This window comes from Chaetura pelagica, unplaced genomic scaffold (assembly GCF_000747805.2).
Source record: "Chaetura pelagica isolate M959 unplaced genomic scaffold, ChaPel_1.0 scaffold135, whole genome shotgun sequence".
Taxonomy (NCBI): Eukaryota; Metazoa; Chordata; class Aves; order Apodiformes; family Apodidae; genus Chaetura; species Chaetura pelagica.
In genome coordinates this window covers 4,320,001-4,336,430 of record NW_009953649.1, presented here as the reverse complement: position 1 = coordinate 4,336,430, position 16,430 = coordinate 4,320,001, and the positions used below count along the sequence as shown (strand labels likewise).

General features: G+C 40.2%; 1 protein-coding gene across 1 annotated transcript in view; it reads left to right on the top strand.

Annotated features, from left to right (window-relative positions):
* Nucleotides 1-16,430, top strand: part of UTRN (utrophin) — a 346,073-nt gene that overhangs the window by 62,966 nt on the left and 266,677 nt on the right. The window contains exons 3-4 of the mRNA XM_010000014.1: nucleotides 10,318-10,410; nucleotides 11,850-11,927. Of these exons, the coding sequence (XP_009998316.1) occupies nucleotides 10,318-10,410; nucleotides 11,850-11,927 (171 nt within the window). The remainder of the gene's footprint in view (nucleotides 1-10,317; nucleotides 10,411-11,849; nucleotides 11,928-16,430) is intronic.

The following is a 16,430-nucleotide window of genomic DNA, read 5'->3' as shown; positions in this document are numbered from 1 at the left end:
GAAAGAGTGATTTTAGAGGTGGGATAAATGTAATCTGATTTACATTGAAGCAAGCAAAATTGTAACTAAAGAATTTTGTACAGAATTGCAAAGTTAACTCCAAGAATTTTATTTGTCCTTCCATGTTAGTTATATTGTTGCTGTCCTTCCTTTAAACATATAGTAGGCAGCTGAACCTCTGAAAACTAGTTTGGTATACAAAAATCCTAAAATTGCAATTGTACAATGTAGTAAAAATCGCTGAACTTTATTTAAATGCTTCAATAGGGCTTTACAAAGGAACTAGAAATAGAGCAGTGCTCTTCCTATCTCTCATTAGAGTCATCAGAGAATAGGTAGATGAGCAAGGGACAGTGAGTATCTCCAGTAGGCTGAGGTACCAGTTTCTGATTCAGGCATCTATTCAGTAAGATACAAGTTCTTGCTCTAGTTCACAGTAAAGTGACTTTTGTATTCTTAATTTGAACCGTGCTAGAACAAAATGCATCTTATTTGCATGTACCCTTTGAAATGAAGGTACAAGCACGTTTAAAGTAGATTGAGTTTTAAGGTCAATAAAAGTGCACAGCCAAGCCTCAGTGCTTGCTGTAGAAATCTTTACCTCAGAGCTGCATCTACTGCAACTCACAAGCCTATGGTGGTTGTATAGTAGTAAGAAAGGATGCATTGTTAAAATTAAAGGGAATAAAAATTGTTAGATAATCAGTCTATTTTAACAGGCTTTAACAAATAAGGAAGTTTGCATCCAAATAACTTTAAATATAACGCATTTCAATGGATCTTTATATTAAGCCATGGGATGTTTTTCATTGTATGTTTTTTCCATCATGCTGTCCAGAGTCAAAATAAAGAAAAGATGAGAGAAGACAGGGCAGTAGGCAAAGTGGTGAGCTGTACTTGGGGTGCTTTGCAATGTGATAGCTTTATATGCATCTCCGTCCTTATGCCTGGCATTGATGCATTTGCTAACTGCAAAGTTTTACCTAACTTTCTGGGTGGTGTGCTGTTTTCTTTTCCACCACTTTTGCTCCTTAATTTTCTCCTTTCCTCCAAGGGTTGTTTTACCATAATAGTAAATGTCAGACCCCATACTTTTAAAGACATTTTGCTGCTCCGCTCCTGACTCTTGGCAAATGTGATAAATCTTTTTAAAGACAAAAGCACACCTATTCAAGATAATTAATTTCATATGACCCATGATACCTGAGGCCAAAGACATTTCAGAATGGATTTTTTGGGGATGGAGAATTATGGAGTTTAATGTATTAGTCAAGGAGGAAGAGAGATCAAAAGGATTGATTAGGCAATTTTATCTGTCCAAGGAGACACCATCTAAGATGATCTGTAGTCCTTTTTCCTGTTCATTTTTTGTGGTGCAAGCAAGGAAATACCTGACTGTTGATAAAGTATTCTCCAGTCTGATTGCTCCTAAAAAATTGTGTATTAAAAAAATTTGCCTTAACCTGGGGAACAACCCAGATAGAAGAGTTTCTATTTGTATGAACTGCTTTTTAAACATTCAACTTTTAGTCTACTGTTCGTGTTTTTAAACGTGATTGTTTAGTCCCTCCTTCTCTGAAGAGGAAAAATAGGATGTGAATTAACAAAGATGCATGAAAATAAATATTTTTTACTGTAATAGATTATGAGATACAGCAAGAATGACTAGTTTATAGCATAAAAGCAATGATACATAGTTTGTGATCTCTCCCAGATTGAGCTGTAGCTTGAGAGCTGCCCGTTTTCTGCCTTCTTCCTCAACTGCTGGTGTTTTCTGCTCTGAGAACAGGGTGCAGTCAGCATCTCCCTTGCTGGACTTTGAAGCTTGTTATAAAAAGACTGACTGTAATTACTGCTGGTTTTGGTCAATGCTCTGAGCTTTTGGGATAGAATTTGACTGATTCATGATCTTGCTTATCATCCCAGTTGTTAGAATGTTTGTATATTTGTGTTTGTGGGACCTTCTCAGGGACTAGAGCTGAACCTGGCAGAGGCACTGAAGCAAATAGTCCCTTTACCTGTTAATCACTAATGAGAACAATAGTCAACCTGGTGACCAGGAATTTTTAAGGCATCAAGTTACAATCTGAAGTTAGCTGACTTAAAAAAAAATAATCAAAATAATAAAAGGAAAAAGAAAAGAACCTTGCAGTCTTACAGAAGAAATAACTGACTGTGATAAGAAGTATAGTCTCATCTGCACCTGCTGGTAATGATACATAATGAGGTTTAATTGCAAGCTGAGGTTAGTACTGTTATGTTAAACATATTGTAGTAACAAGTGTATGCAAAAGCCTTAATAGATACACTGGGGAGAAAAAAACCCAGAGTTGCTGATGCTGTCGTTGTTTTGTTGCCTTGCTATGTCTAATATTTGCTTTTGGTTTTGCCTCCTTCTACCATGTTTTCAGACAGGTATTTCATATGTTCTGTGGATTGAGTGTCTTCAGACATTCATCTTTGCTGCTCCTTAAATTCACATCTGTTGTCTAGTAGAATCAAACTTCTCAGCATATCTCAGTGATGAGTCTTACTTTTTCCCCTCTTAGTCTGTAGTTTTAAATAGCTATTTAGTTGCTTGTAATTATTTTTAAGCACCAGTAGCAATATTTTAGTCTATAAGGTGCGTTCTTCTTGTGGTTGTTACTTTTTGTTTATTCATTACTTGGCATTTGAATTCATAATTTTGGTACTGGTGTTGTGTAGAGATGCCACAACTACCTAGGCATATTTGACGTAGACTAGAGCATACTCAACTGAAAAACATCAGTAGTTATGCATGCTGTCCTGTAACTCCTGCATTTCAGTGGAAGGAGAATGGAAAAAGAAGGATCATGTTTTAATAAAAATAATTCTGTAAAAAAAGGCTGTGGTCTTAAATTAGAAATTGGCAAGATTATTTGTCGAGACTTGTTTACTTTTGCAATGACCTTTTTGCTTTTGGAATTGTTTCCCACGTTAAGTTCCCATATAGCTGTCTCATGATGTAGCAGCACTTGACATGTTCCTTATTCTGTTTTAGTCATGATAAAGTGTAGTTTTTGTGTTGTTTGTAATCAACTTTAAGTGGGTGGTTACCATGAATTTGTTAGGAATGTAGTTGAACATTACAAGTGGTTCATGTCCTAGTTTTAAGTGTCCAACCTGTTAAATATTTTCTTATTTACCAAATATCTTATTAGACATTAGAAATAGTAACCTGTTGGTTAAAAATAACAGAAAATAACTCTGAACTTCATATAATTCACATAAAAGATGAGGAAAATATGATGGAAAAATTAAGATGTACTTTATCCTTTTGGGGTGTTTTGGTGTTCCTGAGGTGGCAGGTGATCTGAATGGCAATTAGGGCTTTTCCCTTCACTTCTCTGATCAGCCAGAACTCCTCTGCTGCATTCCCTCAGTGGCTGGTAAAGGTCATGGGTATGTTTTTACAATATGTGTTACTTCCCTGGGGACAGCCTGTGTGCATTACTGTGAAACTGAGAGGACCTTTCGTCCTGGTTTTAATGTTGTCACTTGGAGGTTTGAATCGATATTACTAAGGAGGATGTGAAATAGAGGTGGCTTATCTCTTCTTCTTAAATATCTTTGGCATTCATGTATTGGAAAAGATTTAAATCTAATAACATACCTACAACAATGATTGATTTAAAGAACATATACATTTTCTGCTGTAGGTAGCTAGGATGGCATAAGAGAAAACTGCATGCTTCTAATAAGTCAGCTTAGACATTAAACTTCTTTCATGGCTATGCATATAATTTTATTGTCAAGAACAATATACAAAGAGCATAAATAGCTGTGATAAAGTGAGAAATAAGTTTGTGTTAAAAAGAAGTTGAGGCTTTGTCTTACTGTGAGTTAGTGAATCCCTCTAATTCTCTAACTTGGCTCGCTATGATACAGTTCTCGCTAGTAATAAAGGGAGAGTTAATAATGTTCTACTGTAAATGTATATTCAAGGAAGATTGCTGCCTTGCAGCTGTGAGTGGCTTCAGTAGAACATACTGTAAATGTTGATGGATGGTCTTTCTGCTGTCAGTAGCAACTGATGACTCTTAAAAAATCTGGTCTGGATTTTGTTTCTATCTTCCTCTATTTCCTGGGAATGCTTTCTGGCAAAGAGAAGGAATGATTTCTGCACAGTCATATTGGCTGGCCTGTATGACCCTTCTTTGCAAGTAATCCTAGATGCACATGAGGAAGTGTGAGTCACCCTCTTAAACCTGATCCAGGTAGAGGGGCTGAAAGATGGGCCAACAGCCATGAGAGGGCAGCTGCTGAGGAGATTGCTGCACGTGGCATCTCCTTCTCAAATGGTACCGGTGTGTTTCTGGAACATGCAAAGCTGATGCCTGTAGTGACTTGTCTTGCTGTGTATGGTTAGTTTCTTGTCTCCAGTTCAAAGATCATTCAGAAGCTGCTGCTGCCCCATGACAGATGTATCAACAGAAAAAAGTGTGTTCTACTGTGGATAATTAATTAAAGTTGTTCTTTCTCTTTCTTCGCCTATTCATGTTAGCATAAAGGCTGGCACCAAATTCTTTGTTGGAAAAATTGTAACACGGTGGGTTGGATCTGGTTCTGATCCTTGTGCGTGAGCCTGATGGTAGATAAGTGTCTTGCCACACAAAGTTTATAGTAGCACAGGCAGGCCTAGCCCTAGCTTACATATTGTCTCCAACTCATTTCTCTGCTTTCATTTTTCTTCCTCTGCCTTCCTTTCCCTTTCCTCTTCCCTCTTCCTCATCCCCTTATGCTAGCTCCTGTTGAAGTGAATGACCTTTGCAGCTGTTGTGCCAGTTCAAAACAGAAGGGAATCAAAATGGCCTCTTTCAAAGTCAAGTCTGTTAATTATGTTCTTTTGTGTGACTTATCAAGCCCTACTCTCTACAACAGCAACTCTGTGTGCAGCTCTGCTGGCAAAGCCCTCTTGGGCAGGCTGAGAGAAAGAGGTTTCTGCCAGTGTTTTTTTGCTGTTGCAGCAAACATAAGCAAAACTGAGAAAACTACCTTCTGTGAACTGATAAGTGTTCAGTGAGGGGGATGTGAATGTTTTATACCCTGAACCGTCATAGTTCTCCTAGGACATGATGTGTCTCTGCATGTCCTTTATACTATCTTCGTAGTATAAACTGGACCCTGTTTTGTCTCTGAGAAAGGACCCATTATCTGCCTTGAATTTGTACAGTGCTAAGCACAATGTTGGCTGCTCCTTAAGGGCAATGCAGCCATGGTTAACCATTTGTCCTTGCTGAAGGGGTCTCTCTAGTTTGTCATTTACACTCGTAGAAGGCAAAACCTTATATTTCTTGATCCATTATGCTCAGTGATGCACTGTTTTTCCTTTTAAGATGCTGGCAGAGGCTGAACTGCTTTGTACTAGTGTAGTCTTTAAGTATATAGAAAGTGAGTAAAAAGTTTTTGGTTCTGGAAAGGAGAAATTTCCATTGGCTTAGCATACTGTATACCAGGCAGGACTCTACAGAGAGAGACAGATGGACACATGCTCTTCATGTACTGCAGATATGTTTGTTTACTTGTGTGTGTATATCTGTGGGTACAGACTTTTTTAGAAAGCCACATTGCTTTCTGGAGGTTAGGAGTGAGTAGTATGGGTGTGGGCAGGGCTGGTGGGAGAAAGCAATCTACCAAGCCCCATGCCCCATGTAGGGTGGGAAAGAACTTCTGTGCTCCCCTAGAAGCTTAGCTCTTTCTGCAGCATGCCAGTCTGCCCCAACACAAAGCTGGTTCCAGGGCTGTCCCCTCCACTCCAGTGTGGCTCAGGGCAGTGCTGCTTCCATGGGCCTGTCAGATGCCCCAGGGTGGGAGTCAGGGTAGTAAGAGCCAGGGCTTGGAGTGCTTCTGGCCCCACTGGAACTTGCTTTGAATTAGGTTCCCTGAGTAGAAGTACAGGTTGAGCTGTAGATCTGGTTTCCCCATGGCCTCTCTGTTGCCACAGCAGCCTCCCCCAGTAGGATGAACAGTGGGTTCTACCTGCAAAGAAATCAAGCTCTACATTTTTTTTCTTGCAAGGAGATGGTGGTGATGGCAGCAGTGTGCCCTGACTCTAGGCTGACCTGTAGGGCTCGTGTTGCTGTTCTGCCAGCATTGCTCCAAAGCTTTTCCTTGTCTTCTCTTGAGAAATGGGTGTATGGGACCATCCCTTGGGCTGCCATTTTTAATGATTATTTTCCATCTCGCTTTCTAAGCTTAATAAACCTTAGAAGTCACACAGCCTTCAGAAGCTGGAACATGTAGCTGTTCTGCCTGAGAAAGGAAGGAGACTTCATAAAGCACAACGGTTGCTATCTAACTGCACCACAGGAAAGCTGGGCAGCATCCAGCTGCATTGTACACTGTAGGACAGCAGTGATGTTCCTGATTGCAGATTTATGTGGCTTAGATAGCAGCAGACATTACATGGAAATGTGTGAGGAAAATGCATGGGTGGGGGTCGGCAGTGTGAGCTGAGGAGGATGCAGCACATGCACAGTCTTCGCTCCCATTGTGACAGAAGGGCTGTGTGTTGGCTCTGTGCCCTGATGGGACAGCTGGGGCTGCTTGGGTGGCCACTGTCACCAGGTGCTTGCATGTCTAACGTAGGTGTGGGAAGCTGGAGAAGCAGGTTTCTGGCCTTTCTGCCAGGTACTGCAGTGGAGGTGGTGATGGGCTTGGCAGGGTGGATGCTGCACCCCTTTCTTTGCCAACTTTTGTCACCCTGCACTTGGGAGTGCTTTCTGTGAAGGGACTTCTTTCCCATAGAGAACATTTTGCAAGACTTCAGTAAATACAGAGGCTTTGTGTGTTGCTGTGTCTCTATTTTGAGGATAATGGATACTTTAATAAACCAGGAAGGTGTAGTTTAGATTGCAGAAATAATTTAATTCTCTTCTGTTTACTAAACTGACAATGACATGGTGCTCTTCTGGCCAGTGAAATCGAAAAAACATTATCCTGAGAAAGTGAATCTGAATTATTTCCACCATCGCAGCAGGGCACATTACATAGGGCAGGGACATACCATGACCTGTTGAAGTGAATAACTGAAAGCAGGAAGTAATTCAGCTTGTTTTCATATGTGTGAAGTGAGAGGATGGGAAACAAAGAAGACTGTATGCACTCAACACCCTTGTTGCACTCTATTAAGTGAAGCATCTTTCTGCTTTTACAGAAAGATCCATATATATATTTATTTATATATATATGTATTTATTTATATATATATAAATTCTGGACCTAAGGCAACAAATTTATTGACAATCAGAAGCTATAGCATTCTCAGTTTTAGTGTTACCGGTTTGTGCTATATATGTGTGCACTATTTTAATTATATAAATAATTCAACCAATTACTTCTGTAAAGCCTTTTGCACTGTCTCCTACAATGTCCTTTTCTCTACGTTGAAGAGATACAGATTTATGAATGGACTATTAGATGGGTAAGGAATTGGTTGGATTGTCACGTTCAAAGAATTGCAGAGGACTGGAGCACATCTCCTATGAAGACAGGCTGAGAGAGTTGTGGTTTTTCAACCTGGAGGAGAGAAGGCTCCAGGGACATGTTATAGCAGCTTTCCAGTACCTGAAGGGGGCCTACAGGAAAGCTGGGGAGGAACTTTTTCCAAGGGCTTGTAGCAACAGGACAAGGGGTAATGGCTTGAAACTGGAAGAGGGTAGATTTAGGTTAGACATTAGGGTAATGAGACACTGGAACAGGTTGCCCAGTGAAGTTATGGATGCCCACTCCCTGGAAGTGTTCAAGGCCAGGTTGGATGGGGCTCTGAGCAAGCTAGTTCTGTGGGAAGTGTCCCTGCCCATGCAGGGTGTTGGAACTAGATGATCTTCAAGGTCCATTCCAACCCAAACCATTCTGTAATTCTGTGATAAATGTTCAATATCCAAATGGAAGTCAGTAACAAGTGGTGTCCGTCAGGGACTATTGCAATCTGTAGTGTCATGGTCTATATCTTTATCAATGACATGCAGTGGATTTGAAAGCAACCTCAGCAAGTTTGCAGATGACATCACACTGAATGGTGCAGTTGATTGGCAAGAGGAAAAAGTTGTCATCCAGAAAGACTTTGACAGGCTTGAGGACTGGGCCTTTATGAACCTCATGAAATTCAACAAGGCCAAGTACAAGGTCCTGCACTTATGTCAGGAAAATCCCCAGTGTCAGTACAGACTGAGGGATAAATGGATTGAGAGCAGCCCTGAAGAGAAGGGCTTAAGGATACTGTTAGATGAAAGATTGAACATGAGATGACAATGTGAACTTGTGGGCCAGAAAGCCATTTTCTGGACAGTATAGAAAGAAGCATGTCCAGCAGGTCCAGGGAGGTGATTCTCCCCCTTGGCTCTTGTGAGACCCCATACTTTGATGGCTAACAGGTGTTTACTTTCACAATGAGCACTTGAATCATATTGCATCCAGTGAAACCTCCTTTAGCTCCTTCTGTCTGCTCTTCTGGACGCATGAACAATTTTCTCATGCCCTTATCAACCTACTTCTCATATCTTCTATCTTGTGATGCAAACCAAATTTGACTGGCCTCTGGGGGAATTAAACTGTGGATCATCACCTCCTGTTATACACCATAAACTGTACAAGAGGCTTCCCTGCATCTGCTTCTAGCCATGCCTCTTCTCCTGCTTCAGCACTCTTTAAAGGCTTGGTTAAGTTGCTACACAGCAGCGAAGCATCTGAGTCATCTGTGAAACGTGCATGTTTTAGGAGGAAAGCCTTGTTCCTTACTGTGCTAGAAAGGGTAGAGCTGAGCTGAGGAAATAGAATATGTAAATAGCAGAATGCTATCAAATCCTGGTATTAATGAATGCTCTGGTTTGGAATTGGTCTGAAAGCTAGCTATAGAGCTTTCTACACCCTTTCCTTAAGTATATGTCAACATCTGGATATAAACATCTTTAAGCAAGGCCTCTAAAAGTAATTGCAGAATAAATCTGTCAGAAAAACTCATTTCAAAACAATGGGGATGTGACCTTAGTTCTACAATCTTTCTCACCACTGTTTAGCTGGTTGGTACTGTATGAATTACATTTAGGTATATGTCTGTCCAGGAGATTAAAATTTGGTTCTGCAGCTGTTCAACTCTGATTTCTTGTGAATAGTTTTAGTAGTATAAAACCTAATTAAAGTGGACATTTAAGAAAAACCCTTATGAATTTTTGGGAAAAACAGATACCTGAAAATTGGGTTCAGTGGGCAGTTCAGCTCTCTCTTTCTGATTTCTTAGCCAGCATTTGGCAATTACTAGCAGTTGTCAGGAAAGGATGAGGTAAGTGAAAGTAGAGGAGATCTGTGTCAGCTAATTTATGTCATGTAAGATGAAGGTTTGATAGGCTTCTTTCTAAAGAGCAATGTTGTAAAGCCAGGGTGATAGAAAAAGGCAATATTGAAGTTTCAGGTACTTTTCAGAAAACATTTTTCATCTCAAATTGGCACTTCAAAGGGACAAAGCAGTAGCTTAACTGATCTACTGGCAGCCAGCAGTTGAAAATTACAAAGCAAAGGCACTTACTTAGTTGCTGGCTGCCTGTGTCTTTTCCCTCTACCCTGTAGCACTTTCCCACATTAACTTTTTCCTAGGGTCCAAGAAGAAATAATATGAAAAAGGAGCATGGAAAAGGTTAACATGATTCTGCTGACATCTACCACCATTCTTCTACAGGGTCTGTCCACTCCCAAAGAAAATTAATATTATAAATATATGATTTAGAGTAACTCCAAGTTTCACATTTTGCTTCTTTTTCCAAATAAAGAAAATGATCAATTTGTTTCAATATGTATTAGATCTTTTGATCTACTAGCCTGTGTAGAGGAGTGGCAGCTCCTTACACAGGGCTTAATTCCAAGTCCTTTTTTGTTTTCTTTTCCTATAAATCTGAGAGAATTTGTCCCAATAGCTTCTTTCTGAAAAGCCCCAGTTTCTTCTTCCTTTAGATACAGCCAGACCCAAGCATTCTTTCTCGAATGGCTCCTCAAACTTGCCAAGTTTTTTTCTTTGCCATCTTTGAATGTTAATGTGTCTACCCTAATGTGAGCCAGATGTACCAATTTGATATCTTGGTAATAAGCTGCTGGTGCACAGAACCATAGAGGTGGGGAGAAAGAAAACAAGCAGCACTGAGGAAGAGAAGGGTATCTTCCTGATCACTGTCATAGTCCCCTAACTTTTATTTACCACATTCAATATGGAATGAGAATGAAATGAGTGATAAAACAAAGAGGTACCTTTTTCAGGCACATTCTTCTTAAATGCTATTTTTATTACTGCTTTTGTTTCCTCTGTAGAGTGGGAAGCCCCCAGTTAAGGATATGTTCACAGATTTGAAGGATGGAAGGAAGCTTTTGGACCTTTTGGAGGGTCTGACGGGGAAACCTCTGGTAAGAGAAATGTGTATGAGTTGTATTCCCATGTATTAAAAAAACTCTACAAAATCAACAAATAAAACAGCAAAACCCAAACTATGCCACGTGATTTTTCTTAATTTTAGTTTACTTGAAAACCCATTTTGCTTGTAGTGTGTACTTGTTTTCTACTGTTCCAGTGAAATTCCCATGAACTCCAATCATGGGATTATAGGGTCAAGCTGAAGTTAGCTGTGTAACCCTCTCTTGAGGGTTAACATGCCGTTTAAAAAGGCATGAAAAAGCAGTGGTGTTATTCAAAAAAGCATGCAAAACCAATGGTGTTATTTACATAGTGTGTATTTTTAATAGAGATTTTTTTAAAGGTCTGCCTCTGGATGATCTGGGAGATCAGCCTTTAACTGGGTATCTGTGAACTTTTTCCAATGAGCTCATGAAAGCTTCCCTAAAAAACGAAGACAACAGCTAGTAGGTCATGCAAATGTCTGAATCTCCATTGAAAACTCCTTTGCTATCTACAGGTTGGGAAAGGCTGAAAACTACACACGCTTTTTTGGGAAAGTGTTTGTATGTCTGAAAACTACTTCTAACACTGATGCCTCTTTGGAAAGATACATGAGGCATGGTGAAACCTGTGCCATCACATGGGATTAAGTTGTTTGTTTCACTATTTATAATATATCTAAGATTAATTTATTAACTTTATGAAGGACCTTCAGCCATTTGAAATTTCACCTTGCAAGCTTGCCTTTTTTTTTTTTTTTTAAACATACATTTCACTTGTAATGATTTGTGGTCTTATTTGAAGTATACCGAAGACAATAGAGTATTTTGGTTACTAATTCTGTTGATTACCATGTCCTAAATTTAGTTCTAAGCTCTTGCAGATCATGTTCTGCCACAGGAGTTAAATTGCAGTGATTAAAAGCAAATAGGGTGGCAGGTATTGTCAAGAGCTGTGTTGTTCCCTCCCCCGATATAAAAGGAAGAAAAAGTCAGGAATTGCAACTTCTTCCCAGTATGTAACAATTTAGCAGGCTTTCTGTGCCAAAGCAACAAATTGCTGCTCGTTCCCTCTTGGGAGCCAAACAACTTCAGCTACTCTGGCAAACATTCAAAACCCTCAGATTTTCCCCAGGAACTCCCACTTTGCTGTTGTATTGCCAATTTATAATTCTGCAGATGTTGGGAATAAAACTTCTGGATTTACCAAAGATGAAGTGAAACACATTTTGAATCCAAGGCTTCTCCTGTGGCCTGAATTGAGGAATAATGTTCTGACCCATTTTAATTTTGAAATTATTGTCAATGATCTTGTTTGCTTCCATTCTTACTTAAAAAAAAATTATATGGAGAAAATTAGCACAAATGTCCTGTTGTTTGCTCTATAATATATTTTGTTTGGTCTGTCAAGTTAATTTTGATGTTAACAGATTGTAACTTTTTATTTTCAGGCTAAAGAGCGAGGTTCTACACGAGTTCATGCCTTAAATAATGTTAACCGAGTACTGCAAGTCTTGCATCAGAACAATGTGAGCATATTTTTCCACAGCTTTGTGATAGTCTTTAATTTATTCCTGTGTGTAAATGAGTTCAAAATGGAGAGAATGAAGTTTTTTTATATATCTAAAATGAGAATTCAGTGAGATGGATAAAGTGTTCTCAGTTTTCCTTATCTGATATAGAATTTCAGTGTCTGATAGTTTTATGAAATCTTAAACTGCTAACTTAATATTATTAACTAAATTGTGTTTTGTTTAGGGATGTGTTCAGCTTCCAAAACAAAGGTGACTTGAAACTCTGCTTTGAATAGCTCATGAACCTAGCAGGACAGAAAGAATAATTTCCAGATTGCATAACTGGTGCAAAAATCTGTGTGGGTATGACAGGTTTTGTCTCTGTTTTTTGTGTCCTGCTCTCAAAATCCAGGAGGATTTTTCCATTGATATCTCAATACTGTGTCAAATCTGGATTGACTTGCTAATTTAGAGCTTTGGTTAACTGATCAGAAGAACAAACAAACAAACCTCAATTCACAAGAAAAATAAAAATAATAATTGGGGTTTTGTTTATTTTGCTTTTATGTCTTTACTGCCCAGAAGCCAGCAGTGCTGTAATAAAGTGATTTAATTTTTCCCCTAAAGAAAAATTCCTGATAAGCATACTCGCTATAGTTAGAATTTCTATTTCCAAATATCAGATCACTAAAATAACAACATTCTGGCAATAACATTAATCTAATGGAGAAAGTCACTGACATATTTATGTAAAGTGCTGAATGAAAAGCGATGAATGTGCTGTGTTGGTGGAAGGCTACTTTTTAGGAAGCAGCCAAAGTTAATGGTGCGTTTGTTTTTTTGATCTTTGAGGTACTGCAAATACTGATTAACTTTTTTTCTATGGATAAGTAATGAGTCTTTCTGGCTTGAAATGTATTTATTTTATAAAATTAATAAAGGAAATAATACAGAATTACAATAATGAATTACTTCTACCTTAAGCAGGATCTGGGCTTCTAGAAATAAACAGATGGTGTTAGTTAGCTGGAGATTGTTACAGTCATGTACATGTTTTATACTCACTGCCTAACTTCATTAGATGTGTGTTAAGATGCAGGGAAAAAACATCCACTGAGAAGCAGTTGCATTCTGTTGCCTGAGAGTTTGTAGGCTATATAATATTCGTAACTTGTGAAATAATTTATAGGCATGTTGAAATATTGCAAGGATCACACAAGCCTAGGGTGTATTTCATAGAATTGTTATGGTTGGAAAAGACCTTCAAGATCATCAAGTCCAGGGTGCCATGTCTACCCATTTTTTGAACCCCTTCAGGGATGGTGATTCCACCACCTCGCCACTCTTTCTGTGAATAAAGTCCAACCTGCACCTCCCCTAGTGCAACTTGACCCCATTTCTTCTTGTCCTAGTGACTAGAGAGAAGAAGCAAACACCAGCATCACCAACAACCTCCTCTCAGGTAGTTGTAGAGGGCCATGAGGTCTCCTTCAGCCTCTTCTCCAGGCTGAACAGCCTCAGCTCCCTCAGCCTCTCCTCATAAGACCTGTTCTCCAGAGCCCTAATCAGCTTAGTTAACCTTTTCTGCACCTCCCTGGTCCTGCTGGTCACAGTATTCCTGATGCAGGCCAGAATGGTGTTGGCCACCTGGGCACACTGCTGGCTCATGTTCAGCTGGCTGTCAGTCAACACCTCCAGGTCCCTTTCAGTTGGGCAGCTCTCCAGCAACTCCTCCTCAAGCCTGTTGCGCTGCTGGGGGTTGTTGTAGCCAAAGTGCAGGACATTTGGCCTTGTTGAAACTTGTACAATTGGCCTTGGCCCATTGATCAAGCCTGTCCAGATCCCTCTGCAGAGCCTCCCTGCCCTCAAGCAGATTGACACTCCCACCCAACTTAGTGTCATCTGCAAACTCACTGAGGGTGCACTTTATCCCCTCATCCAAGTCATCAGTAAAGATGTTAAACAGCAGTGGCCCCAGCTGCTGGGGAGCCCTGGGGAACACCCCTCGTGACCAGCCACCAACTGGATTTAACTCCATTCATCACAACTCTTTGGACCTGGCCATCCAGCCAGTTTTTTATCCAAGAAAGCGTGTTTGTATCTAAGCTATGAGCAGACAGCTTCTGTAGGAGAATGCTGTAAGAAACAGTGTCAAAGGCCTTGCTAAAGTCAAGGTGACAATACCCACAGCCCTTCCCATATCCAATAAGCAGGTCACGCTGTCACAGAAGGAGATGAGGTTAATCAAACAGGATCTGCCCTTCATGAACCCGTGCAGACTGGGCATGATGACCTGGTTGTTCTGCATGTACCACATAATGGTAATCAGAATGATCTACTCAACCAGCTTCCCTGGCACTGAAGTAAAGCTTAACAGCCCTGTAATTTCCCAGATCATCCTTCTATCCCTTCTTATATACAGGGGTAACACTGGCTGATTTCTAAGCTGTTGGTATCCCTCCAGTTGTCCAGAACTACTGATGAATAATGGAAAATGGCTTGGTGAGCACCCCTGCCAGCTCTTCCAGCACTCTTGGATGCATCACATCTGGCCCCATAGATTTGTGCACATCTATTTAGTGGAGCAGGTCACTGACCATCTCCTCCTGGATTGGGCTTGTGTGTGTGTGGGGGCTCATTCTCCAGTCCCTGTCTCCTAGCTTAGGGAGTTGAGATTCCCTCTATATAACTGGTCCTGTTACTAAAGACTGAGGCAAAGAAGTCGTTAAGCACTTCAGCCTTTTCCTCACCTTTCATCACTATGTTTCCTTCTGTTTCTGACAGGGGATGGAGGGTCTCCCTGGTCTTTCTTTTGTTGTTAATATATTTGTAGAAGATTTTCTTGTTGTCCTTTGTCACAGAGGCCCGATTAATTTCTAGCTGGGCTTTGGACCTTCTAGTTCCCTCCCTGCATAGGATTTTTGTAGTCATTGTGGATGGCCTGCTCCTTTCTCTAAAGGCCATAGAGTCTCTTTTTCTCGCAGAGCACCAGCCAAAGCTCCCTATTCAGTCAGGCAGGTCTTCTATGCTTCTGGCTTGCCTTACAGCACATAGGGATGGCCTGCTCCTGCACCCTCAAGACTTCCTTCTTGAAGCATGTTCAGCCTTCCTGGGCTCCTATACTCTTCAGAACTGATTCCCAAGGGATTCTGGCAATCAGGCTACTGAACAAGTTGAAGTTTGCCCTTTGAAAGTCTAGGGTGGCAGTTTTTCTGCCACCCCTCTTGGCATCTCTAAGAACGGAGAACTCTTAACAATTTGTGGTCGCTGTGCCCAAGATTGCCTGCAACCACCACATCTCCTACCAGCCCTTCCATGTTCACAAAGAGCAGGTCTAGACAGAGCACCTTGCCTGGTTGGTTCACTCATAAGCTGTGTCAGGAAGTTATCTTTGATACATTCGAGGAGTCTCCAGGACTGTTCCCTCTCTGCTGTGTTGTAATTCCAGCAGACATCAGGGAGGTTGAAGTCTCCACAAGAACAAAGGGGGAACAGTTCATCCACCTCACTGCCCTGGTTGGGAGGTTTATAGCAGACTCCCACAGCCATATCAGCCTTGTAGGCCTTGCCCCTAGTCCTTATTCAAACACACTCAACCTTGTCATGCTGTACTCAAGTTCTAGACATTCATAACAATTCTTAATATACAGGGCTATCCCACCACCTCTCCATCCTTGTCTATCTCTCCTGAAGATTTTATAGCCATCAATTATGGCATTCCAGCTGTGTGAGGCATCCCACCATGTTTCTGTCATAGCCACTATGTCATAGTTTTCCTGTTGTATCAAGGTTCCAGCTCCCCTTGTTTGTTGCCCACGCTGTGTGTGTTGGAGTGATCCTGTGAACCTCATCCATCTGATGAGCAGAAAGGTTCTAAGTAATGAAGTTCAACTTTTTTGATTTGTGGACCAAGTGTTTGTTTTTTTTTTAAAGTAATTAAAAAAAACCACCACACTGGAAATCATTCCAGACAGCCAGTATCAGTGTACTGTCAGTAGTACTGCCTGTCTACTGTCACCTTTTTTTATTGATTAACTTTGTTCAAGTCTCAGTAGTTCACTCACCGTCTTAGTGGGTTGCTGGCTGCATCCTGCATAGCAGTTTTAGTTCAGAATTGTCAAAATACAAAAATGCACATGTGAAGTATTTTCCTTGTATGGTGGAAATAGAACAAGGAATGCATCACTGTTATCATTGCAATCAATTATTATTGTTATTAATTTTATAATTGCTATTATTTTATTATTATTTATGTGAAATTAAAATCAAGTGAGTTTTTTGTTACTCGTTCTCAAGAGGGTTCAGGGTTTTTTTTCCTATTACAGGTGAAAAAAGTTCTTGCAATGTAGCTGTTTTATTTTAGTGCCCTGGACCTTTAGTCTTGCTTTCTGCTCATGCTTTCCAGTGCTTTTTAAAATTATTTGCACTGGTTATTCTTTTACTTGTTTAATTTATACTTATCTTAAAATATTTTTGCCCACTATTAGCAAAGAGTATTGCTGTAAGATTCTGTTCCAA